Raw genomic sequence first — 27,932 nt, forward strand, 5'->3', positions numbered from 1 at the left:
TTAAATTAAGCAAGTTTAAAAATGACTCGAGTTCCCATTTAAGTTGTATTTGGTTTTGAATTTGAAGTTAATGGGGTAAATTTTCACAAATACTTAAACTGTCTGGTTAATTGTCTAGAACTCTGTACTGAAGTAAGACATGAAGGTATAATATCAAACAAAATATGTGCTGGAGGCTTCATTGACATTTATTCTATTGTAATGCGTTATGTCTAAGAAATTTAAAAAAAAAAAAAAGTGTGACAATATCCCATTCTCCTCAACACAAGCTGCTTCTGTTACTACTGTAGGTAAATATTAACATTTAGCACATGTCCGGCTCAAAGGGTTGCAAGTTGGATCTGTGCTTAAAGTACTCCAATGTTTATCTGATTAATCTTGATAAATTTCAGTTATTAATCTTGCTGGCTTTTTTTTTTTTAAAACCTTATCCAGGTTTGAAACAGCCTTTGCTTCTTGCTGCTTTTTTTTAAGTTATAAGGACATTTTCTGCTGTTTGAGAGTTTGTGCTTTCATGCATCCATTGTACGCTTTCTTTATTATTCAAAGCCTCCTTTGCAGAAGCTATTTTTATCAGCTTTTTGAATCATCATGCTTCACTGACTGACTGCCTCAGGAAACTCAACCACTTGAAGCCCATGATTGTGACTCCTCACAATGTTTCAGGCCACTAAGCAGTGCCTCTGGAGATAGAATGGCAAATTAATCTTGAATTGTATCTCGAGTATAAAAAGATAAAATTTTATATTTATTACATACAGTCCGGATCCCTTATGCCTTTCCAGAGATCCATCATTTTCCCAACCTACGGCCTGATTTATTGTTAGTTTTGAATGACAAACACTGTCCCTGGAGAATTGCGAGAATCTCATTTCCTGTGGATGGGAAACTGAAAACCGCATACTTGTGTGAAAGCCTGCGACATTAAAAGGAAAGGGGTCCTGGAGCATGTCACTTCAGATGGAATATACTAACCGTCTGAGCACACTAGCTAGTGCTAGGCGCAGCTGTTTAATAGCCGGATCAAATACAGACAAAATTTGAACACTTCAACTTGTACTCGGACAGAACGAGGACTTCCATTTGCTTGCATCGGATACACATTAACAAGAGAGGAAAGATCTCACTGTTACACAAAAAGAAACTCCGAATAAAAACAAAAGGCATGTTAATCATGTCCAGACACCACATTATGCAATTGAGGGCAAACATGCCCGAGAACAGTTTTGTAAAGACCAGCACTGTCTTTGTAAACACTATTATAGTCAACTTACAGACAGTAAGGTGCCTAAAGAATATTTCCATTCAAGGAGCTCACAGACATCAGCTGTTAAATTCATGAAATGTGCTCCACCTAGTGGACTAAACAGGTCACAACAAAGATCTGATAAATAAATTACATACCCACACTTTCATTTATAGTGGTACAGAACAAATCTTTATTGGATGAATGAGGAATCCACGAAAGGAACCACCACTTCAAACACTTAATCTAGTCAAGCAGACTGCAAAACAGATTTACATAGAGATCGTATGACCATTCTATATTTTTCTATGCATTTCTGTAAAAATAAACATCTTCATTGTCTTAAGCGCTTTGTTGGGACATTAACGTTGGTCACCTATAGCTGAGTTGTTCCAGTGTTAAGCTGGAGCAAGATTACAAAAGCTTCACTGAGCAATGCCGATCACGCCACAAGCCAAACGACTTCCTGCATTGCCCGTTTTGAGACTTTCCTCATCTCCGCCTTTGCCCAAGTCATCCTCTTTCTCATGAACCTGAAAAACACCACACAATATTCAATATCCAACATAACTGACAAGCCAAGATTCCCAGACATCATTATCTTTTAATGATGTACACTGTATGCTCAAAAGTTTGTGGACACCTAGGCATCACACCAATGTGTGCTTGTTGAACATCCCATTCCAGATTCAGTTTCTTTTGTTGTTATAACTCCCACCCTTCTGGGAAGGCTTGCCACTAGATTTGAGCATGGAAGATTTCTATTCTGCCCCAAGAGCATTTATAAGGTGAGGCGGCCCAGAGAAGAGGGAGCCTTAAGGCCTCTGCATGCTCTTGCGACAAGGCTTTTGCAGATAGCTTTTCGCAGACAGTTGTAATTTATCGTTGAGCGGGGAGTATAGGCGTGCGTGATGTTATTCACCGGCACAATGCAAGGGGGCATGAAGTCGCTAGGAGTAGTTGGTGGGTGTGGTTAGTGGAGTGTTTATCCTCCAGTTACTTATAATGACTAGAACTTTTTTTTTTTTATAATGACTAGAACTGGAGTCGTATAGATGTACGTACTTCCTCACTCAACCGCTCTTCATGCTGCTCCATCTTGGCTCGTGTTTTTAAAAATGCCGGTCGTGAAAACAAACCAAACCGGGAAAGTAGGGAAGCGGAAGTGCGTGTACAGCGGATGTAGAGTGGACCAATCAGAGCCCTCTTGTCTGCGATGCTGTCTGCGAGGCTTCTGCGGTGGTCACAATTTTTGGGAGGTGCGCGCAGAGCGTCTGCGAAGGTGGGGGGGCTACGCAGACACTGTCTGCAACGCTATCTGCGAGGACTGGGTTGTCAGCATAAATTGGCCTTTACAGTTCATCCCAAAGGTGTTCAGTGGAGTTAAGGTCATGACTGTGCAGGCCATTCCTTAACAAATCTTTTCTTTATGGACTTCACTGTGTGTAGAGGTGCACGATCATGCTGGAACATGTTGGGCCCCTGAGTTCCAGTGAAAGGGAAATCTTAAATGCTACAGCATACAAAAGTTGACAACCGGGTGCTTTCAACTTTGTGGCAACTGTATGGCAAAGAACACACGGATGTGATCAGGTGTCTACAAACTTTTGGCCATATACTAGCACATCTCAAACATTTAGAATATCATGAAAGGTTTTTTTTTTGTAATACAAGTTCAGGAATTCTGTATTATTACATGTAAAGTAAAATATTTCAAGCCTTTGTTTTAATTTTGATTATGGCTTATAGCTCATGAAAAGCAGAAATCCAGTATCTCAAAATATTAGAATATTTATTAAAGATCAATCAAAATAGGATTTACAATACAGAAGTGTCCAACATCTGAAAAGTACATTCATTTATACACTCAATACGTGATTGGGGCTCTTTCACCACGAATTACTGCATCAATGCAGCGTGGCATGGAGGCAATCAGCCTGTGGCACTGCTGAGGTGTTATCGAAACCCAGGTTGCTTTGATAGCGGCCTTCAGCTCGTCTGTATTTATAGGTCAGGTGTTTCATCTTCCTCTTGAGGATACCCTATAGATTCTTTCTGGGGTTCAGGTCAGGCAAGTTGGCTGGCCAATCAAGCACAGAAATACTTGTATCATGGTTAGCAAGCCATTTAGTAGTAGTTGTTTTGGCACTGTGGGCAAGGGCTAAGTCCTGTTGGAAAAGGAAATCAGTATTTCCATAAAGCTCATCAGCAAATAGAAGCATGAAGTGCTCCAAAATCTCCTGGTAGACAGCTGCATTCACTTTGGACTTGATAAAACACAGTGGACCAACACCAGCAGGTGACATAGCACCCCAAATCACAGACTGCAGGAACTTCGCACTGAACTTCAAACACCTTGGATTCTGTGCCTCTCCACTCTTCCTCCAGACTGTAGGACAAACAAAATGCAACATTTACTTTCATCTGAAAAGAGAACTTTGGACCACTGAGCAACAGTCCAGTTCTTTCTCTCCATGAGTAAGATGCTTCTGATGTCTCTGGTTCAGGAGTGACTTGATATTTGGAATGCGACAGTTGTAGCCCCTTTCCTGAAGATGTCTGTCTGTGTTGTGGCTTTTGATGTACTAACACCAGCCTCAGTCCACTCCTTGTGAAGCTCTCCCAAGTTCTTGAATCGACTTGACAACCCTCTCAAAGCTAGTCATCCCTGTTGCTTGTGCACCTTTTCCAGCCAGCCTTTTCACAGTCAGTGCGTTTACATGCACATCCAAATCGAGCTACTGTCGGAAATCGAGCTAAGGGTCCCAGCAGGGGTGCCAGAGAAATCCAATCCTACATGCACACAAGGAAATCGAGCTATTGTGCGAGGTACATTGTGCACCCGAGCCACAGGTGGCGCTACACACCCCATTGTGTTGGTACACTTCCGGTTGTCATCATGGAGTGATTTCTACTTTACATTCACACCACATGTCATTGCCATCTGTTTGCTACAAATTGTCCTGCGCAGACCACTTTTGTAAGACAACTTATTTTGCACAATTGTATAATTTTTCTAAAGTCCATTTTTTGCTTACAATTTAACTTGCCTTAATAAACACACAAAGTTCAATTGTTTTTGGTCTCCTTGTTCCTCCTGACCTCTTCTGCTGCTTGCTACTACTACTGTTGTCATGCCGACCGAGGCTGTTGTGTTTCCCGCTTGTGGTCTCGTCACTCCCGGAAGGGAAGTAAATAGCTCGACTACGTAGCTCGATAGGGTCACATGCACTAAGTAGATCGGCTACAATCACATAATCTAGGTCGCGTAGCTCGATTACGAGAAATCCAGTTAATTTCGATTTCAGCCGAGCTAAGGTGTATCCATGGCATTTAGAACTTCGATTTCAGTCGAGCTACGGCAGAAATTCGATTTTCTCCATGTGCATGTAAACGCACTCAATGACCATCTGTGGCTTACCCTCATTATGGAGGGTATCAATGACTGTCTTCTGGACAAATCAACAGTCTTCCCCATGACCATGGTCATGTGTACTGAACAAAATCAACAGTCTTCCATGACCATGGTCATGTGTACTGAACTAGACCGAGATACATACACAGTATTATATACTGTTTTACTCAAACTTGTAATTAAATACTCAAACTTTTTTTGTGCTGTAGGCCATAATTGTCAATTCAAATAGAAAAATGCTTGGAACATTTTATATGTAAGGCCATCCTTAAAAAAAAAAAAAAATCCGTTTCCTGTCCACCGGGTGAGCAAAAAAATTCAGTCGGGAGGGAGGGAGGTTTTTTTTTTAATATATGGATGGATAAGAAATCACAATGCTGCGTTTGCTTTTTCTTTCAGTACTTTATTACAAAAGTAGACACATTTAATGACAGTTTAATCAACAAACTTGTACAAAAACTAAATTAGCATTTTAAATGCTGACTGCAACATTTGCAAAACTTTTACAAAGGTACTTAAAATGTCCGACACACGGACTTTTTGTAGTTCTAAATCAACCGTTAGGCCTAGTTCGGATGAAATTACACTATTAAAACGATCACTGAATGATTTGTTTTTCTGAATCTTTACTATTTTGTTGTTCGCTAGAATACCATTTTGCGATTTCACACTTAAGCAAAATGTTTGAAAATTCCGGATCTCCTTCCTTCATGGTGGCTGCCATTTTTTTGTGCCGCACGGCGCATGCGCAGAGCTGATTCAATTCTATATCCTGCGCGGAATGCAGGGCTTGCCACAAGTGCCGGCCATACAGCTGACTACACAATTAAGTCCAGCCGGCTACTTTAATGACTTATTTTTGTAGCCCACAGGCTCTAAATATTAATTTTCGATTTTAATAAAATTAAATGTTTATCTAACAGACTGACAATAATGTCAAACTGAACCGCACTCATTTAGGTTGTGATTCGCGCTGTTTGTACTGATAATAACCACAAATTCCCCGCCGACTTGTTGATCAAGGGAGAGTAACTCATCCGCGGCCCCGACATGCGGTGTGCGCGCGCACGCACTCGGCGGAGGCAGTAGTGTGTCGGGGCCGTCGGAGGGAACAGAAGCAGAGATGACGCTTATTTTGTCTCCGGTAAACCAGTCTTCTCTCGTTCAATTACGTGCTGGCATCAAAAGACACCGTTGGTTGTAAATGAAACCAAACTGAGTCGTTGGAGTGCATTTTCATACACAAATGGAGAAATGTTCGCTGAGTGTTTAATTGTGTAGCCGCCACTGCAGACCATCGTCATTAATTCATAGCATGCTCAGCTGCGTGAATGGGTCATGCACCAAAAGAGATTTACAAGCCAGGAACGCCTCATGATGCAATAGGCAAGAAAAGGAGGAAGATTTACTGCCATTTTACTTTGTATTTGAGTAAAGTGAATAAATAAATGGTCTGTGGAAAATACATTTAATCCTGGGAACTGCGTGCACAGGAGTTTGTGTTTACTCTTCCCCCGGCTGGCTACTTATTTGTCATGACTGGCTAGTATGAGCCTTAGTGGAAAGCCCTGGGAATGCATAAATGTCAAGTTCGATTTTAGATTTACGAACCCGAAAAAAAAAAAAATGCTGAAAAACCGGCTTAAAAAAAAAAATTTTCAACCGCACAAAATGGCACTCACTCGGCCAGTGGACCGGAAACAGAACATTTTTAATAATGGCCTAATGAGTCCAGAATATTACATTTTCACTCTCCTGAATAACTGCTGGAAGATATTGAACTTTCACAATATTCTTGTTTGAGATGCACCAATAGTGCATGCGGGGTGGAACGGTGGTGTAATGGTTAGCACTGTCGCCTCACAGCAAGAAGATTCTAGATTTGACAGAGGCCTTCTGCATGGAGTTTGCAAGTTCTCCTTGTGTCTGCATGGATTTCCTCCAGATGCTCCAGTTTCCCCCACAGTCCAAAGACATGGAGGGTAGGTTAATTGGTGATTAATTGACTGTAGGTGTGAATGGTTGTCTGTGTCTATGCATCAGCCCTGCGATGACCTGGCGACTTGTCCAGGGTGTACCCTGCCTTTCGCCCATAGTCAGCTGGGATAGGCCCCAACTTGCCAGTGACCCTGTACAGGATAAGCAGCTACAGATAATGGATGGATAGTAGTGCATGTAGCCTGTCCTAAGAGCTCACCAACTTGCCTACATCTCCCAGAAGCATCCCTTCTCTGACAGGTCCTTTTAGGCCCAAATATTGCCTACATTTTATTGTTCTGAATTTTGGGGAGCAAATAGAATAGCAAATCCTTTTTACTGAAGAAAATGCATTCAGACTAATTCTTGTACAACTTAACATATATTCAATATAAAATTGACTGAACTGACTTTTTTGCCCATCAACTAATTACAACGAGCAACATGGTTGCAGACATGATTTGCAAATGTATTTATATATTTAAAAATACTATCCTATAGATAGGTTTTCAGACCCTTTATTCAGTACTTTGTAGAAGCAATGCTGGCAACAATTCCATCCAAATCTTATGCAAGTTGCACACCTGCATTGGGGAAGTTTCTCCCATTCTTTCTGGCAGACCCTCTCAAGGTCAACCAGGTTGGATGGGAGCATCTGTGGACTGCCATCTTGAAGTCTCACCAGTTATTAATCTTATTTGCCCAGGCCACTCGGACATTCAGAGACTTCACTCCAGTGTTAACCTGCTCCAGAGTGCATACAACCACGATTTCTTCAAATGACCTGATGCTGCTACTACCATGGTTCACCACAAAGATGGCATATTAGCCAGTTGATGAGCTATACTTTGTCATCCCCCAATCAGGCCAGGGAATCTTTTACCTCATGCTCAGAGTCATTAAAGTGCCTGTCATATCAGGAACGACTTCTGTCATGGCACTTCCAACCATAAAGGCCTGACTGTTGGAATATTTCAGAGATTGTCATCCTTTCGACAGGTTCTCCCAGCTTTATGAAGGACTTCTGAAGCTCTATTAGCATGGCCACGTGTTTCATGGTCACCTCTCTGACCAAGTTCTTTCTTTCCCTGTTACTGACTTTCTAAGTCATGTCCAATCAAATGAACGTCACAGGTGGACATCAGTTAAGTTCTATAGACATCAACACAATTAAAGCAAAAGATACATTTGAGCTCAGTTTGTCATGCTTTATCCTGAAGCTTGAAGATTTTAGCTTTTGGAAATTTCAATTTTTAATAAAATTTGCAAAAATCTGTGAATGCACAGTTTATGCACCAAGATGAAAAGGCCTAGTTTTGTTTGCTCACCACCATGGTCCTCCCAATGATTGAGTTGAGCCCCGACAGTGACAACTGTTTATCCTGGATGCTGATATTAGCAACTCCATCGAGTCCAGCAGTCACATTACCCAGGTCTCCAACATGCCTGTGAAGATGCGTTAGAGTAGTAATAGCCTTATATTGTTAAAATGTTACATTTAGAAAAAAAATATATATATAAAAAATGCATATCCAAAGAAAATGATATGTACAGTTGTGTTCAAAATAATAGTGTGTTTAAAAACGTGAGTAAAGCTCAAAATCCTTATAATAGTTTATTTCCATGCATTGGGAACAATGAACATTATATTCTACATCAAAACATGAAGAAAAATGTATCAATATTTTAATTACTTTACAGAAAATGAAAAATGAACATTGGGCTGTTCAAAAAAAAAAATAGCAGTGTCTGCATTTTTCATTACAAACTCCAAATATTTACTGTATAAACTGAAAATCTTAAGGATTTAGTATTCCTGTGAATCACTAAACTAATATTTAGTTGTATAACCACGGTTTCTGAGAACTTCTGGCACCTGTGATCAGGTATTCCAGCCCAGGATGATTTGACAACATTCCACAATTCCTCTGCATTTCTTGGTCTTGCCTCAGAAACAGCATTTTTGATGTCACCCCACAAGTTTTCTATCGGATTAAGGTCCGGGGATTGGGCTGGCCACTCCATAACTTTCATTTTGTTGGTCTTGAACCCTGATGCTGCTCGCTTACTAGTGTGTTTGGGGTCGTTGTCTTGTTGAAACACCCATTTCAAGGGCATTTCCTCTTCAGCATAAGGCAACATGACCTCCTCAAGTATTTTGATATATGCAAACTGATCCATGATCCCTGGTATGCGATAAATGGGCCCAACACCATAGTAAGAGAAACATCCCCACATCATGATGCTTGCACCACCATGCTTCACTGTCTTCAGAGTGTACTGTGGCTTGAATTCAGTGTTTGGGGGTCGTCTGAAAAACTGTCTGCAGCTCTTGGACCCAAAAAGAACAATTTTACTTTCATCAGTCCACAAAATGTTTTTCCATTTCTCTTTAGGCCAGTCGATGTGTTCTTTGGCAAATTGTATCCTCTTCAGCACGTCTTTTTTTTTTTAACAGTGGAACTTTGCGGGGGCTTCTTGCCGATAGATTAGCTTCACACAGGCGTCTTCTAATTGTCACAGTACTCACAGGTAACTTCAGACCGTCTTTGATCACCCTGGAGCTGATCATTGGCTGGGTCTTTGCCATTCTGGCTATGCTTCGATCCATTCGAATGGTAGTCTTCTGTTTTCTTCCACATCTCTCTGGCTTTGCTGTCCATTTTAAAGCACTGGAGATCATTTTAGCGGAGCAGCCCATCATTTTCTGCACTTCTTTACAGTATACGTTTTACCTCTCCAATCAACATTTTAATCAAAGCACGCTGTTCTTCTGAACAATGTCTGGAACGATCCATGTTTCTCAGGTTTTCAGAGAGAAATGGATGTACAACATGTGCAACTATCTTCATCCTTAAATTAGGGCCACCTGATTGACACCTGTTTTTTCACAGAATGAATGATCTCACTAATTAAACTCCACACTGCTATTATTTTGAACACGTCCCTTTCACTTAATTATTCGATTACACAGACTCAGGAGCATGCATATCATGAATGTTGGGTCTGTTGGTTTTCTATGACTACTACACCTACTGGTAAATTATTTGCCATGTAGTAATATAATTTCCACCAAAAACAGTGATTGATCTGGTTAGTCTTGTTGGACTGCTATTATTTTGAACACAAGTGTAGGTGATAACCCAACAAGTGAAACTGGTTTCATACATAAACATAAGGACAGAATGAGAAGTCAGGCTTTTTACACATTCATCTGTGAAATTAGCAAGTCCCTAAAAAACAAACAAACAAAAAAAACCCTTACCTGATCTCATCATCTGGCCCACCATGGGTCTTGTTGTAGGGGTTAAAGTGAGGGCCGGCACTGATGCATCCTAATCATTAAAACAAACATGAGAGCATAAAGCGGTGAAACATCTCCAGCACATCTCTGTGAATCAGCATCTTAGCACTCAACATTAAAAAGTTAAGGAAAAAATAAATAAATAAATAAATAAATAATACCATTTGTGTTGTCTCCAAAGACATGGACATGAAAGCCATGCAGGCCAGGGGTCAGGCCAGTGATCTGTCCTGTAACCTTTACTGGAGCACCATCATCCTGTACATACCAAAACGATGGAGTAATTGTTTAGTCATGCATATATAATCAGGCCTTCTAGCAAGAGGGCTTGACTATACATGCTGCCGTAACAGATAAACCATAGCCCTTTCATACAGAGTGGCCAACCCAGACTATACCCATGGTGATTTGTGTCGAAAGGGTTAACCTGCATTGTCTGACTTGGCTTTGCGACACACCCCTCGAGATTGAAACTGACCCTTGTCTGATCCATGTGAACTGCTGGACTAATGAATCTCAAACAAATGATGGTGCACAATGTGCCTGCCTCAGCTTCTCTGGGATGCGCTTTTTTTTTTTTAAATCCCTAATCATGTAACTGACGGGCAGCACGGTGGTGTAGTGGTTAGCACTGTCACCTCACAGCAAGAAGGCCCTGGGTTCAAGTTCAGTGGCCGGCAAAGGACTTTCTGTGTGGCGTCTGCATGGGTTCCCCCCACAGTCCAAAGACATGCAGGTTAGGTTAATTGGCGGCTCTAAAGTGACCATTAGGTGTGAATGGTTGGTTGTCTCTGTGTCAGCCCTGTGATAACCTGGCGACTTGTCCAGGGTGTACCCTGCCTCTCGCCCATAGTCAGCTGGGATAGGCTTCAGCCTGCCTGCAACCCTGTAGAACAGGATAAGCGGCTACAGATAATGGATGGATGCAACTGACCTGTTGCCAATTAACGTAAATTTTTCTTAACGTCACACGATCTACTTCTGTCTTTTGTTGCCAAGTGCCAATTTTTTTGAACCATGTGACTGGCATCAAACTCAACATGAACATGCGTTTCTTAAAAAAAAAAAATTATTTTCAACATTTCGATAAAATATGCAAAATGTTACATGACTTGCAAAAAAAAAAGTCTTCTGTTTTTATTTATGTTTCACACAACATGCCAATTTTTTTTTTTTTAAACTGGGGTTATAGCTGCATTTCTGAAAGATCTTCCTAGGTCCGACTTAATGCTTCCCCTCCGACCAAGTACTCGAGCCCAAGTGTGTAGTGCACAGTGCGCAATTTGAGACACCGCCTCCCTGGCTGCAAAATACACCAAGTCGTTGGCCCATGTTTCAGTGGCAGCTGGTGGGGGAAAAAAAAAATAAATTCTTGGTGGGGCTGGTGTGCCAATAGATTTCCCTGCCTAATCCAGCATAAGCATTCAAATGAAGTGTCAGAAAATGACAATTCCACAATAATTTAATTTCCTTCTCAAAATCAGCAGTTTCACAGAAAGTAAATTAACAATTTACAGCTATATTAGGCTCCATTTATGCTTTGGAAAGGAATGCATCAAATACAATACAATACTCAAGTTCTTGAAAAGTTTACAGCAAGGGTATGATTTCAGCTGAATCTATACAAAATCAACAGTGTGTGTGTTAGTGTGTGGGGGAGGTTTCTAAGGTGAGTGTAAGATTTCTGAGAGTGTGAGTATGAAATGCGGTGTGTTCTGAGCTAGGTGTATTTCTGTGTGCGCGCGCGGGGGGGTGGGGAGTGAAACAGTGTTGACACTTGTGAATACAAACTGACAAGAAAGGTATGTGATTATTGTCCAGTATGAAACAAAAGTCTAGTTTTGAACATCACCTCTAACCACAGAGAGAGAAAGAAAGCAGAACTTTATTCATCACACACTTGTGAAATTTCCTCTCTGCATTTAACCCATTTGAAGCAGCGAACACACACACATACCCAGAGCAGTGGGCAGCCATGCTAACAGCGCCCAGGGAGCAGTTGGGAGTTAGGTGCCTCGCTCAAGGCCGTCCCATATTAACCTAACTGCATGTCTTTGGACTGTGGGGGAAACCGGAGCACCCGGAGGAAACCCACGCAGACACGGGGAGAACATGCAAACTCCACACAGAAAGGCCCTCGCCAGCCACTGGGTTCAAACCCAGGACCTTCTTGCTGTGAGGCGACCGTGCCACCCAGAGAGAGAGAGCTACATTTTCCGCAGCAGGGGTGAAGTTTCCAGCGCCCCAAAACCATTAAATTTGGCAATGCTGATTGGCCAAATATTTATTATTTTTCCCTAGCACGCGATTGGCTATTTCGCTGCACTTCTGGGGCGCCTTGACGAGTCTGTCGGTGGAAATTCACTGTTGAATGAGAGTCAGTTGGTGGAAATGTTTAAATAATTCAGATTGCATGTAGGCACATACTATTAAGTAAAACTGACATTGATAAAATTTGTAAATTAAAAAAATTAAAACATTTTATATATAATTTTAAGTTTGGCAGCACGGTGGTGTAGTGCTTAGCGCTGTCGCCTCACAGCAAGAAGGTCCGGGTTCGAGCCCCGTGGCCGGCGAGAGCCTTTCTGTGTGGAGTTTGCATGTTCTCCCCGTGGGTTTCCTCCGGGTGCTCCGGTTTCCCCCACAGTCCAAAGACATGCAGGTTAGGACAATTGGTGGCTCTAAATTGACCGTAGGTGTGAATGTGAATCTGTGTCTATGTGTCAGCCCTGTGATGACCTGGCGACTTGTCCAGGGTGTACCCCGCCTTTCGCCCGTAGTCGGCTGGGATAGGCTCCAGCTAGCCTGAGCCCGCCCATCCTAAGCGTGACGCAACACGAGGGCCTGTTGCGAGCTTAGTCTGGCCAGGCAAGCTATCTACAGCTCTTCCAAGCTCCCGAAAAATCGGGAACCAATCAACTTTGAGCATCTCCAATGGCCCTGGGTAGAGGCGTGTTCAAGGCACTGACGTAGTAGAACTGCGACCGGAAGCCATAGATTGTTTACAGAATCTATGCCGGAAGCGCTTCATTCACGAATGCTGTATTGAAAGCATTCAACGGGAAGTTCTTCTTGAAAACGGAGCAAAGAGCAGCCCTGGAGGTATTTATTGAAAGGAAGGACGTTTTCGCCATGCTTCCGACCGGCTTCGGTAAGAGTTTAATAATAGGATGTCTATGGTTTAATCTGGCGGCACGGTGGTGTAGTGGTTAGCGCTGTCGCCTCACAGCAAGAAGGTCCTGGGTTCAAGCCCCGGGGCCGGCGAGGGCCTTTCTGTGCGGAGTTTGCATGTTCTCCCCGTGTCCGCGTGGGTTTCCTCCGGGTGCTCCGGTTTCCCCCACAGTCCAAAGACATGCAGGTTAGGTTAACTGGTGACTCTAAATTGACCGTAGGTGTGAATGTGAGTGTGAATGGTTGTCTGTGTCTATGTGTCAGCCCTGTGATGACCTGGCGACTTGTCCAGGGTGTACCCCGCCTTTCGCCCGTAGTCAGCTGGGATAGGCTCCAGCTTGCCTGCGACCCTGTAGAAGGATAAAGCGGCTAGAGATAATGAGATGAGATGGTTTAATCTACCGGTTAGCCCCGTTGCGTCACATACGTCAGAGGAAAGAGTGATGTGATTGGTTTAAGCTTCGTCACAGCCTTTTCTGGCTTCGACCAGTAGCAAACAGGCATTTCAGGGAGGCGGGTCAACCACGGGCTCTGGGAAACGGTTGGGCTTTGAAGACGGAGAGCTTTGAAGTCGCGTTAGCCAGACTAGGCTCCAGCTTGCCTGCGACCCTGTAGAACAGGATAAAGCGGCTAGAGATAACGAGATGAGATATTAAAAATTTTTTCCCCTCAAAATCTGGGAGGGCGGCGCCCGAGCGCCCCCTATGGGCCAGCCGCCACTGCCATGTTTCCATCCATATCTGTACATCTACATCACTCCACTGGAAGAAGAAGAGTGTATATTTAATTAAAAAAAAAAAAAAAAAACTTCTCACACCAAAATCGACTCCATTAATAAACCTGAAATGATTGCTGAATTTTGCAAAGCCTTTATGTTGAACTCAGGTCTGTGAGGTGCATGACTCAGCAATATAAAGACCTCACAGAAGCAGATGCAAACAGCAATAACTTTATTGACCCTGCATGACATTCGTTATTGTAGTACGTAGTTCGTTTGGCTAATTAAACGAGGTTACAGCGTTTAGCCAAATTAAAAAAAAAAAAACATTATATGGATCTTAAATGCATAAATCAATATTTAAACGTAAGTTGCATTTCTCGTTATTCCTGTATTGTGCATAGCTCCCCGCCTACTTATATAAAGTCGGCTAAAAATTAGCTAACAAACTAAAAACTAGTAACCAGCCCACCAGCAGCCACACGGCTAACTAATGAACGACGCTTAACTAGACTGAATATTCTCCTCATGAAAAAAAATATAATAAAAATACCATAAATGAGCGTTAAGAACCGCCGAGTTGTGCACCAAGCTAATGCGCAAGCGCGCGCAGACTAGTGACATAAAAGCCTTGGGTGCTCCTAGCGTGTTTATTAAATGTGTTAGCATCGGTGCTAACACGCCAAACACAAGACTGCAAAATATATTATGATAAAACTCTACCTGCTGCTCAAAGAAAACAGTGCCAGTCACGTCTCCTGTTCCTCTTAGAACACAGACAGCTTTTGCAACCATGTTGGTTTAAACAGCGCGAACAGAGTACAACACTGAACTTCCACCCACAGTCAGTATGAATACTACGGCCCCTTCCATACATAAGAAACGGCAAGGTGTGTGCTGATTGGCTTAGAGTGGGGACACGCCGCTGATTGGCTTAGAGTGGGGACACGCCGCTGATTGGCTGAGAGAGTAGGCGGAAACACCTCACTGATTGGCTGAGAGCGCACACACAGAGACAGAGCAATCAGACCATTTTAATGGCTGAATTTGTGTTATTGCAAACAGTAAGCCGTTCTGCAGTATTTTTGACGACTGACGAAAAACATACAAAAATTGCAAAATAATATTTTGCTTCCATAAAGTGTAATGTTACACCTGGATGAGATAAAGCGGGCATTGTAGCTTTCTACCAGCATTATGCCACATAACAGTGGTTCACAAAATGGGCTCCCTGGTTGTCAATTTGATCTGAATCAAAAGGATTTAACCCAAACCTCAACAGCCCCCAAAACAAGCAGGCCTATAAATGATGTCGATTTGGACCCAATATGTTTTGCCGGTGGAAGGTTCTGTAGTAATAATAAATAATAATGTACATATTTCCATAGAGAATACAAATATATTTGGATTATGTTCACAAAATACATAACGACAGAGGAATGGGTCAAATGGGTCCCTTCATCCAAAAAATGTAAGCTATTTAATTACAATTATTAAAAATTTGTTATAGCTCACAAACTGCATCACTATTGCAGGCTGTATTGTATTGCATCTTTAACTTCACGCACTTTTTTTTTACTGAATGCATCCTACATTTAATCTTTCAACAAAGTAAAAAAAAATAGTTTAATAATGTTATATTTCTTAAACACAAATGAACATGGCACCATTACTATATTTTGAGTACTTTTCATACTTTAACTTCTAATAATTTTTATTGTTCAGAATCTGCTTCCAATCTTAACCTTTTACAGTTGTGCCCTTCTTTTGCAACTCCAATTTAAATACAACACAAGCCAAATAGGGATGATCCAAAATAGCTTCCTATGACACACACTATATAAAAGCATACAAGGTCATTTTGGAAAAAGAAAAAGAAGAAAAAAAAAAAGCGCTAACATTGCTGATGTCATCACAAGTCAGTGTGAACTCAGATTTTTCATTTTGGTAAGAAAATAGTTTATTAAAACTGAATCCCCATTGCTGAAATATTAAATGAGTTCACATCTGCACAAACTTAAAAATTATACAAACATCTCATCTCTGGTACAATGTAAACACTGTAGGTTAAAAACATTACAGCAAAGGGGGCTTTGTCTCTTATTTTAGTCAAGGTTTTCATCGGTGACACTGACAGAAGTATACGTCAGAAAAACCTTCAACTCTACAAATATTAGTAGAGTAATGTAAGCATATTTACAGCAGAGCTATTTTCTATTCCCCCCCCCCATGTCCTTTTGTTTAAAAAGTTTTTTTCTTTTCCCTCCAGTCTTACTCAGGGGATAGTCCTGCACTGTCCATTCTAGCTTGGCCCCTCGTCCAACATGCCTGACTCATTCATTAACTACTAAGAAGCCCTTCATGATTTTTACATGGGCATGTTAGAGCAGGAAAACCACCAAAATGTGCAGTACAGGTATTTGAAACACTGGCTTCATACAACAGTTAAACTCAATAATGGGACACTGATTCACAGGACGGTGATGTTAGCCAGACACTTGACGTCAATTGCATTATAAGTTAATGAAATCACTGGAGGAAGACCAGGCATTAAAATTGGAATTAAACCACAGACCTTAAGAATGAAGCATGTTTCTGAACCATTTCTGCTCAACAGTTTGTAGTGCCCCAAGGTTTGCACGGGTATGGACATGGAGTAAGCTTATTTTAAATCAGTGCACACAGGGCACTAGCCTGGCCTTGACACTAAGAATGATATGGATGTCTGGTTTTTTTTCGCTTTACATACAGGATTGTTTCCTTCACATCTAAGCCCATGCAATGTGATCATATAGGTCCCACTCTAGACTGTTCCTATACATTTCAGCAAAAGATCAAACAAATACACACTTCTGATTAGGATAAAAAATGACTTTTTTTTTTTTTTAAAGAGTTCCAGTCCACAGTCTAGTGTGACCTAGGATTTATCTGCCTTGGTTTCTTCTGCAGGTTGGCTCTGATTTTCTGACTCTGCACTCCCTTCTTTGGAAGGAGCTGGAGCTTCTGCCTTGGCATGAGGCATTTCTTTTGTAGAATCAATATGGCGTTCACGGCTGCTCGAGTCTCTGAGCATCTCGTGTCCATTAGGCTCAAGTTTGTCAAGTCTGTCGTCCCTATCCCAGCGGGTGCTTCTCTCTCGGTCTCTGCGTTTGCCTCGTTCTTCCTCTCTCCCTTGCTCTCTCCCTTGCTCCCTCCCTTGCTCCCTCTCCCTTTCTCTCTCTCCATCAGGACTTCTCCTCCAGTCTCTTCGTGGCCCCGCTCTCTCCCAGCCTCCTCTTGACTCCGGCTCTTCATGCCATCCTCCAAAGCGCTCACGACCTTCTGACCGTTCACCCCCAAACTGCCTGCGCCCTCCGTAGCGCTCCTGCTCTCTGTTACGTTCTCCCCTGAATGGAGGGCCTGGAGGAGGGAAAGGGCCTCGGATGGCATGTGATGGAGGAGGAGGAGGCATGCCAAAACTCCCTGGTGGAGGCTCACGGTGCATCATCTGTGGTGGGCCCCTGGGGGGCATCATCTGGGGTGGCATGGGGGGCATACCAGGCCGTGGGGGTGGCATTGGGAAGCGCTGTAGGTGAGGTGGAGGAGGCATTCCTGGGGGACGCTGAAGTGGCATTGCCCCTGGTCTTGTACCCAAAAGCCCTGGTGGATTTTGCATGTTCATCCCAGGCGGAGGTCCTGGTGGAACAGGGTTACCTGGTGGTATTTAAAAAAAAAAAAAAAGTGTGCAAAATAGAATTAGGCATTATATAACGTTTTATAGTTACATAGCTCTTAAACTTGTTCATGTGCTTTTAGGACAAGAACCCATTAACCATATTCCAGAACAACAAAAGCAACTGTGAAATATAATAAGTTAACAAATACAGCATAACTACATTAAAGAAAAGTTTTACAGCGAGACGACCTTTCAATTTCATTAAATCAGTGAAATTTAGTTCCCTCTGCAATTTGGTCATTGAGATGTGTTTATTTCTGCAATCCCTCACAAAATATCAGGCCATTCTGTGGCTGGGAAGTTATTTAATTTGAGGAGATTCCCGAGCAAATAATGTGCATGAAATCACCTGCTTCGCGCAGTCAAGCACACGCAGGAAGTCCGTGTGCGCATGCGCAGGTTTACCTTTGAATGTGCACTGACGCATCATTCTGTCGCAAAAACAAACAGCTGATCACACCGAGGTGCTCACTGACCGCCGATATTTATTAGTTTGGTCCAAGTTTCCTTTCCTTCACAACATAACGTCTTTTCTTCTTGCTTTCCGTTACTGTAGTCGGTCTTTCACGTTTCATTCGCATACTCGCGTCCTCCATTGTTCTCTCCGGTTTCAAATTTGTATCCCACAATGCCTTGCGCGAACAGGGAAAGCCCACCATGTGACGCATGACGTAGTATCTTGAATTGGGTCATGGTGAATCAAGAAATAATAGCGGAGAATTTAGGGCCACATGGCCCTAAATTCATTAATTGTTCAATAAAACAAAAACAAACAAACAATTGGAAGTCTGCGATTTGAATTCAGTAGCTTTCGGTCCACTAAACAAAATTAATTGGATGTCAGGGAGAATTCTTTTCATGGCCTCCACTTGAAAAATCTGAAAGTCTCTCCGGTTTCAATTAAAGGCCACAGAATGGCCTTTAATTGACCATAACCATCTGAATGAATTCTGAAAGGATATATAGTATTATATACACACACAGCATTCGGAAACTTGGACTAATTTGTACTAAACAGTTGCTGAGAAATCAGACCAAGTTTACTGCTTTTCTCCACTGAGTTACTTTCACAAATATGATTTCTTAGTAGTCTAACCCTTGCATCTTAACACGCACCTGGACCAGTATTGAAACCATCTATTCCTTCCCTATTGATCCTGGAACCCATTCCGACTGGATCACCAGACATATCCTCAACTGAGCTGCCAACTGCAAAAACACAACCAAGAAATGACTTATGTTAATCATTATAAAAAACAGACACATCATTTTCAAAAGTGTCATATTATCAGAACACACACATAGGTTTCATGCAATTCAGAGGTTTATAAGGCTGAAGGAAAAGGTACGTAGTGTGTGCTGGTCTCACCTGGTGGCATGCCAATGCCTGCTGTGGGAAGAGGCGGTCCTGCAGTGCCAATAGGAGGCATACCACCCGGATGGAGAAATCCTGAAATCGTCGGTGAAGATAAACAGACATTTACTATCAACAGAAGCACAATACTTCTTAATACCCAAATGTCTTCCGAAACACTTCACTTTTACAACGTTAATGGCACAGGCAACCGTTATGTTGTAATGACGATGCAGTTAGCGTACCAGGAGGAATCTGCATGGGGTTAAAGCCAGGCCTCATGAAAGGTCCAGGTGGAGGAGGAACGCCAGGTGGAAATGATGGTGGTGGGATATTCATAGCAGCAGGAAAACCTGGGGGTGGAACTCCAACTGGCCCAGAAGGTCCTACTGGCTGGACAGGAGGAGCCTGGAAGGAAAGAACATATAGCATTCAACTGCATCCTAAAGTCATTTAAATTTAGCTTAGGTATCTACTGTGTCGAATGAATTTAAGTCCCCGTTGAAGCTGAATTACTATAATTGGAGAAAAGTGACAACGAAACAGTATTGCTTTTTGAGACTTGTAGCAAACTACTGCAAGTATAAATTTTAAATCAAAGCAGACAATAAAATGCTTCTGTGACTTTGTCATTTGTTTGGTTATTCAAGTCATCGTGTAAAAGCATACCAAGATATCGGAGATCATGGAAATACAATCAAATTATATTAGCAACGACAGGCCATTCTGAAATCTAGTTGTGATCAAGGAGTGTGGCATATCAAAAGAAAGAGTATGAATTCAAAACTGGTTTTATTTCCCCCCTAGATTAAATAGAACAGAAGTTACAGCTGCTTTAAACTTAAAATTTTTTGAAATGGAATTCCCCCCGCCAGCCTTATTTGGCCGCTTCCAGCAACAAACCATATATATCCATCTTGAGAAAGTAAAGCAAAGCACCTTCAGGAGCAATTCTTGCACCCAAAACATCTATCAATTGCTCAGAGTTTAAAAATAATCTTTTGCTCCAGTATTTTTTTTTAATTTATTTTGAAATTTCACTGCATTACTTGCATAGTGAGATAGTGTAAACTACTCAAATCAATTTCAACAACTGAACAATGGCATGACCAGAACTGTTGATTGTAGGTACTTTGCTGGCCATCGTACCGAATCATTCAAACCCAACTAAAAATCAATCATTAAGGAAAACAATCTACACAGATTCCTTTTAAAGTATTAAATCTGTGCTCTCTGACTGTATTCTGTTCTCTGTAACTCGCCTAACTGGCATACAAACACACCTTATTGCATGCGATGGTACAACAAGGCAAAAGGTGGTGGCACAGTTCTACACGTTACTGTTCAGAGGGTGGCGCTCAAAAGCGCTATGTATTACATGTTTCTGATCAAATGTGGCTTCTTCAAAACTATGATTAACATCCCTGAACCTTCTCTTTTTTTCTCTATCCTCCAGAATCCAATATTTTTATTGTTTTCCACAGAAGGATACACATCTATTGACCGTGACTAGAACTTCTGCCGTCTCTGGTCGGCTTCTGGTTTGACCGAAATTACTGTGAAAAGGCCCACCAGGGGTCATGATTGTTCCCAACCTCTGGCATCAATTTTGGCCAGTGTCAACCAATAGAAAGCAAGTTATGGCCCTTTTCCACTACCCTTTTTCAGCTCACTTCAGCTCGCTTCAGCCCGACACGGCTCGCGTTTCGACTACCCCAGAGCAGCACGACTCAGCTCGCTTCAGCCCTGCTTAGCACCCAAAACTCGCATGGTTTTGGAGTAGGGCTGAAGCGAGCCAAACCGTGCCGAGTGGGGCTAGGGGCGTGAGCAGACACTCCCCTGTGCACTGATTGGTGAGGAGGAGTGTCCTCACACGCCCACATGCCCCGCGAGCACGGTGGGATCTGTAAACACCGTAAACCCGGAAGAAGAAGAATTATTACGAGAATTTCTGAAGCCTTATGTGCCTCGCCTCATCTATACGCTCTTGCCAGTATCTGTTGGCGTTGTCGGTGACAACAAACCACAGCACCAAGACCAGCAACACTAACGACTCCATGTTTATTGTTTACTATCCGGGTCGTGAGACTACCGCTTAAAAGATCACTGATGTCACTGTTTGCGCCGCCTAACGACATCACGTGACGTCCACCCACTTTCGCTAACTCCACCCAATGTGTCCACCCACTTCCAGCCAGCACGGTTCAGCGCGGTTGTAGTCGAAATGCAACCCCAACAGCCCTGCTCAGCTTGACTCAGCCCGACTCAGCCCAACTCAGCCGCGTTGGTAGTGGAAAAGCAGCACTAGAGTCTAATGTCACAGGGGTGGCACGTCATCGGCTTTTGACCAAAATCCAACATGGCTGTGTCCAGCAGCTTCACCATCAACATTCAGAGAAAATATTGCCGTGTCAAAAGTAATCAGTATTGTGCAAATCTGAGTGCATATTCTGAAAGTTCTGGGTTTTTTCCTATAAAATACCCAACTCTTGTGAAGCTGAACGTATTTTTATGTTGGTACACGGCGATTGAAAATTTGCAATTTACTATGTAAACGGATAGACGGTTCCTGCACAGCAAGTACTGCTGGCATTGAGAATTACATTTGTGCAGTTAGTAGATTACTTTGTATTACCTGCACAGGGAGCAGTGTCGGGGTCTCGTCCATCTGGGCCGCATCACCTCTGCCATTTTGAGGCGTGTCGTCTGCAGTCTCCAGTTCACTCTGCACCTCCTTCCACTCTGGAAGAAGTAAAATAAAACTAGCCAGTAAGCCAGTAAGTCCCAGTTCTACTAGCCAAAGCAGCATTGTTGATACATGTACATATCTAAATGAAAATTTCACAGAATGGCAACAGCAGCAAGTTCACTGAATGAAAAATGGCAAGCAATAAATAAATAAATAAAAATCTTTACATCTATTATCAGCAGTAAAATTTCAGACTGCCTCAGATGAGTATGTGAAAATCCATTTGCATCTTAGTGTCATACGTAGTGTTTTCAGTTGCTGTTTCAATTCTACTTTACCACTGATTTAGATTATCATCACCATTAATAGCAGCAGCAATGGCCAAGCCCCAATGCCAGGTACTGCCCAAATGCCCAATTTGCCTGACCAAGATGATCGGGCAGAAATATTTTAGTGAGTTAGGCCCGTTCAGGCACACCTATGGTCAGCTTCTTTCAGCACAAAAATGATTTGAGCGAGTACATTACAAAAAACAAGACGTATTAACCAGCATCCTCGCCTCCCTTGTGATCGCCGTTTTGGTTTTATCATCTTCCCGATTTGTAACGGCGATTGTGATTAGCTCGCGTGCGCATTTGTGCTTTTCATCACTACGAGTGGTTGCTCATGTCCTCTATGTTTTCCTGGGTTGACTTCAGGATGTCCACATATATAAAGTAAGTACATTCAATGAGTGGAAAGACCTGCTTTTGTGTCTCAAATAGTAAACCACACCCTCGACAGCAGCGTTTCTCAACCTTTTTTCAGTCACGGCACCCTTCAGAAGTATGCAAATTCTCAAGGCACCCCCATATAAAATATACGCAGTCACGCTGACCTCAGCAGTGACGTTGTGACATGGGAAAGGGGGCCGTGAGACAAATTTTGATGATGCATGAGGCGGCGATGATCTGCATTAGTGTAACTATCGGTTTTTGGAATTTTAATTCATTTTATTTATTTCAATGTTAGAATATATAATGTTTTGACAGCACCCCTAATGAAGCCAGATGGCACCCCGGTTGAGAAAGGCTGCTCTACAGTAAAGATATATCAATTATTCCATAGATAAATATGTCTTACCCCATTTATCATTTGACATTGGCCCATCATGAATGTGAAATAATGATGATGGGGGGGGAGGGTGATTGACGAAAGGAGGGAGTATAGGGTCTATAAAAAAATGTATTATGTACTAGTACCATACGCAAGTCTTACATATATGATCTTGATTTACGTGTCACGTTTTCAGGGCTTGTCTTGTTCTTCTGTTACAGAAATAAATGTTTTTAAAAATAAATGTTAAAAAAAAAAAAAAAAGTACTTTTGTCTCAGTAACTCAATTATGCCCCTAGAAAACATATCAGTATTGCCTTGAACCGCGTACTTGAAAACTTGCCAAAATACCGCAAAATTTTAGGACAAAAGGAAATTCAAGGGGGGGAAAAAATTTTCAAGCCATTGACCCTGCAGGGCAAAAGGTGTCAAAAGTTAACGTTGAGGCCTGATGGCATAAGCGGCATGCCTAATCAAACACTACAAACTAAGCCGATAGTGTTTCTTGCCTTTGGAATTCCACTGATTCCAGTGGATGTGCCCCTCATTATTTTATATACACGAAGCTACACAATATATATTATTCTACACCATATAAAACGCAACCTTAGTAGTAATTATGTGAGGGTGTCAAGTGTTTGGTGATCGAAAAGCACAACAGGGAGGAAAAAAAAAAGATACTGGAGAAGAAAATCATTTCATGATGAGCCTTTTTTTTTGTCTGATTAAAAATGAAGGCTTTTATTTCATTTGTTATAACTCTACACCATGAAAAAAAAAAAATCAAGATTTGCCCATAATGCATCATCTCTACACCTCTAGAACCTGAAGTGGGGAAAATGTAACATCACAAAAGCTGTGATGCCCGTCAGCAAGGAAACAAAATTACAGAACAATTGCAAGGGCTGAGAAACTGTTCACCAGGAATCTACACGTCAACTTCACAAACGTTCAAAGCAACGGTGAAAACGCAAAAACTCACATTTTAAGGCCAATTTATGCTGACAACCCAGTCCTCGCAGACGGCGCCGCAGATGGCGTCTGCGTAGCCCCCCCACCTTCGCAGACGCTCTGCGCGCACCTCCCAAAAATTGTGACCACCGCAGAAGCCTCGCAGACAGCGTCGCAGACAAGAGGGCTCTGATTGGTCCACTCTACATCCGCTGTACACACACTTCCGCTTCCCTGCTTTTCCGGTTTGGTTTGTTTTCACGACCGCCATTTTTAAAAACACGAGCGAAGATGGAGCAGCACGAAGAGCGGTTGATCGAGGAAGTGAGGAAGTACGTACATCTATACGACTCCAGTTCTAGTCATTATAAGTAACCGGAGGATAAACACTCCACTAACCACACCCACCGACTACTCCTAGCGATTTCGCGACTTTGCGCCCCCTTGCGTTGTGGCGGTGAATAACATCGCGCACGCCTATTACTCCCCGCTCAACGATAAATTACAACTGTCTGCGAAAAGCTATCTGCGAAAGCCTTGTCGCAAGAGCATGCAGAGGCCCTGATTTGGCATGTGCAGCTGGTTCACTATCAGTGGTAAGAAACATATTAGCCTGTGCGTTATGTTACCTGGTGAGAGTGTGTCTGCATCCAGCATGCCACCCTCTCGAAAAACATCCAGATCTTCCATTTTGACTTTGGACCAGGGGACATAGGTGACGCCCAGCTCTACATCCCAATACTGCTTGAACTCTGACTTAATACCTTTGTTCAGAGCCCAGGCAATCTGTGGACACAGACGAACATAGTCTTTGTGTGAATGAAATAAGAGATGTTGCATATTTGATTAAGGATGGTTACATTTCTAGTACCTTTATGGCTTTTTGGTTAACTTTGTAAGTGCCTCTGCTAAGCTTCTGGAGAGCTCGAAAAGCATCCTGACGATGAACCATGACAATGTAGGCACAACCTCGAGGAGGAATCATCTGCCAAACAGATGAACGCATTAACCACGATATCAATTATGTTGTATTGCAATATTTATACTCTCTTAGTGAAGAGAATGAACATGTAGAATACGTACGTTTATGGACTCTATCTGACCAAACTCCTCTAATAGACATGCCACATCCTGCTGTTGTGTCCTTTTGTCCAGCTGGCCAACCCAAAGTGTAGTGCTGCACACTGCATGGGGAAAGGGGTGGGGTGGGGGTTGTTTTCAGGAAGAATGAAAGATTAAGAATCAGTCTGAGAAAGAACTGTAATCTTAAACAGTAAAATAAGGTACTGTTAATCAACATGAAAAGGATCAAATTTAAAACTTACAAATTCAATTTTTAATTTACAGAACGGGCTTTAAAACTAGACGGCCTTTCGATTTCATAAAATCGGTGAAATTTAGTTCCATCTGAAATTTGGTCATTGTGATGCACGTTTATTTCTGTAATATCTTAAAAAAGGGCCATTCTGTGGCTGGAAAGTTATTTACTTCGAGGGGATTCCCAAGCAAATAATACGCACGAAATCGCTCACTTCACGCAGTCAAGCAGACAGAGGAAGTCCAGTGTGCGCATGCGCAGGTTTACCCTAGTCGTCGTATTCATCTTTAGGGTTTTACAGCAGCTGGCATCCAGTGTTGCATTACTGCCATCTACAGGTTTACCTTGACTGTGCACCAAGTTCCATCATTCTGTTGCTAAACGAACAGCTGATCACACCGAGGTGCTCGCTGACGCCGATATTTATTAGTTTGGCCCTGCGTTTCCTTTCCTTCGTATATAACATAACGTCTTTTCTTCTCGCTTTCCGTTACTGTCGTCGGTCTTTCACGTTTCATTCGCGTCCTCCATTTTCCTCTCCTGTTTCAGATTTGTATCCCACAATGCCTTGTGCAAATGGGAAAAGCCCACCACGTGATGCATGACGCAGTATCTTGAATTGGGTCACGGTGAAGCAAGAAAGAAATAATGGAAAATTTAGGGCCACATGGCCCTAAATTCATTAATTGCTCTATTAAAAAAATAATAATAATTTAAAAAACTGGAAGTCTGTGATTCGAATTCAGTACCTTTCGGTCCATTAAGCAAAAATAACTGGGTGTCAGGGAAAATTCTTTTTATGACCTAAACTTGAAAAATCTGAAAGGCAGTCTACCTTTAAGTAATAATAGGCTTGTGGAGCTTTTAGGCCCAAGCCCTACTTAGAAAAATGATCATGGCTCACCACTTAGAGTGTCAGCTTTGATAAGAGGCAGGCCTTTCTGTCTACGTTCTCGCTCTCTCTCCCGTTCCCTCCTCTCCTGAGAGCGAGAGCGAGGCGAGTGGCGCCGCCTTTCTCTGGAGCGAGACCGTGACCGCCGATGTCGGAAACGTCTGGAACGTGAACCCGACCGTGACCGCCTCCTTTTAGGAGATCTGGGAAAATGGACAACGAACACAGGTGATATGATGCAGACTAAACTGGCAAAGTTCATCTCAAGAAAATAAAGAAAAGAATGACTGTGCTAATTATAAGTGTTCTTCAGACATTATCTGATTTTAAAAGGCTGACTGTCACACCTCACCTTGAACCAGACCTAGACCTTGTCCTACTGCCATCTTGGTTCGGTCTTGTTTCTAACTCTCCAGAGGCTTCCTGTGGGGATACACAGTCAAAAAAAAAAAAAAAAAGTATAAAAGTGCATTACTCATTTATTAACTAAATGAACTGATAAGGCAGGAGGTTTTCTGGAATACTCTGTTAAATGTTAAAATCCAGAATTTGTGTTACGTTCAACTACATATTGTTTCTGTGACCACAGATTTAGGTTTTCTTTGAATGGTCTGTAAATATCAGGGAAATGCTAGCTGGGAGACTTGCCTGATGCTGCTGTCCAGCCATAAGCTGAGGAAAGGCATTGTTTTGAGGGGGGAAGGGTCCAGGGAATCCAGCAGGACCTACACCCGGGGGCATCATCCCTGGGTAAGGTTGAGGAGGCATTCGGTTGAAAGCCTGAGCCTGTCCATTTGGAGATGGGACCTGGAAGAAGACGGTTCAAACAAAGGATAAAGGAATGCAACGATCGAATCGAACACTGATAGCAGGGACAATGACGGCCTGAAACATTTTCCAACTCCCTGAAGTGAAGTGTGTTATACAGACAAGTGTTTTACTGGGAAATACACCAGTCATTTCTCATAAGAACTACATCCAGGACATTGAGGAACATTTATCAAATTCTTTTGAAAAATTTGGGCATTTTTTTTTTTGGTTTGTGAATGTCTCTATGTACTAAAAAGAAAAATCACATTGGTGTGAAAATATGAAGTTTATTGTCTCGTGTTGATAAACTCATTTTTCATACAGAAGATATCGCGGATCAGTGACATTTCAATAATATTGGCTGGCTTTTTTTCGTGGTATATCTCAGATATATTCCATTCAGCTAGCATGATATTGAACGAGTCGAAGATGAATTCACTATCATGCTAGCTGAATGGAATATATCCGATATACCATGAAAAAAAAAAGCGATTTTATAAAGAATATTATAGTCTTTATAAAACATACACATTCCTTTCGGGTGTTCAACGCGTCTTTCTCTTTCAAAATTCTCTCAAAATCTTCCATATTTAACAAAGCAAACCCGTTAGCCATGTTTGTTTACGTGTGATGTCATGTTATCTTGACAACCATATTCATTCAACGCTCATTCTCCATTGGTTGAGTGGCGTAATACTTGTAAGATAAGCGATAATGCTAACAATATTGCATGAGGTCAAACCAAATGAATGAAACACGCTAGAAGGGAATAGAATACATACATGTTATTTACCAGCTGGGAGGTCCGTATCGTGAAATACCGTGACCGAGGTCTTGAAAGCACTGAGCGAGGCCCTCTGGGCCGAGGTCAGTATTCAAGGCCGAGGTCACGGTATTTCACCATACAGACCGAGCTTAAGCTGGTAAATAATATATTTAGTTTTTTCTTTACCAAATTCTAGCAGAAAACGAGAGCGCCCGAAAGGGAAAACCGAGCCGAGCCGCCATTTTGAATCCTCATTCACGGCTGTAATGCAAATGGCTTCCTCCTCGGTATACAAGTGCACTTCCATGGCAGGAAAAAAAACTAGATTTTGCCGCCTATGTAGTGCCCTATTTATACAAAATTGAGTCATTCAGGATTCAGCCATGTTTTTGCTTGGTGTTTTTGCTCAACCAAAGTTATACAGTATTATCACCTTTATATTGCATAAATAAAGCCATGTGGTGAAACTTTGAAGAGATTGTACTGGTTTAAAGTTTTTACCTCTACGTAA

At 42.1% G+C, this 27,932-nt stretch overlaps 2 protein-coding genes across 3 annotated transcripts in view; both read right to left on the bottom strand.

The window, feature by feature from the left end:
* Positions 1-1,410: 1,410 nt before the first annotated feature.
* sod1 (superoxide dismutase 1, soluble) lies at positions 1,411-14,709 on the bottom strand. Its single transcript, XM_060908381.1, has 5 exons — positions 14,555-14,709; positions 10,104-10,200; positions 9,904-9,973; positions 7,967-8,084; positions 1,411-1,779 (listed from the first exon to the last, which is right to left on the bottom strand). Exons 1-5 carry the CDS (start codon positions 14,624-14,626, stop codon positions 1,672-1,674), a joined length of 465 nt encoding a protein of 154 aa, XP_060764364.1. The 5' UTR covers positions 14,627-14,709; the 3' UTR covers positions 1,411-1,671.
* An 818-nt stretch (positions 14,710-15,527) lies between these two features.
* Positions 15,528-27,932, bottom strand: part of scaf4a (SR-related CTD-associated factor 4a) — a 48,667-nt gene continuing 36,262 nt past the window's right edge. For both annotated transcript variants that reach the window (XM_060908380.1, XM_060908379.1), the window contains exons 10-20: positions 26,494-26,652; positions 26,198-26,268; positions 25,858-26,048; positions 24,719-24,819; positions 24,507-24,620; positions 24,265-24,421; positions 21,536-21,642; positions 19,146-19,308; positions 18,916-18,996; positions 18,663-18,755; positions 15,528-17,524 (exon numbers count right to left, since the gene is read on the bottom strand). In XM_060908380.1, the coding sequence (XP_060764363.1) occupies positions 16,749-17,524; positions 18,663-18,755; positions 18,916-18,996; positions 19,146-19,308; positions 21,536-21,642; positions 24,265-24,421; positions 24,507-24,620; positions 24,719-24,819; positions 25,858-26,048; positions 26,198-26,268; positions 26,494-26,652 (2,013 nt within the window). In that variant the 3' untranslated portion in view covers positions 15,528-16,748. The remainder of the gene's footprint in view (positions 17,525-18,662; positions 18,756-18,915; positions 18,997-19,145; positions 19,309-21,535; positions 21,643-24,264; positions 24,422-24,506; positions 24,621-24,718; positions 24,820-25,857; positions 26,049-26,197; positions 26,269-26,493; positions 26,653-27,932) is intronic.

Source organism: Neoarius graeffei, chromosome 25, assembly GCF_027579695.1.
Source record: "Neoarius graeffei isolate fNeoGra1 chromosome 25, fNeoGra1.pri, whole genome shotgun sequence".
NCBI lineage: Eukaryota > Metazoa > Chordata > Actinopteri > Siluriformes > Ariidae > Neoarius > Neoarius graeffei.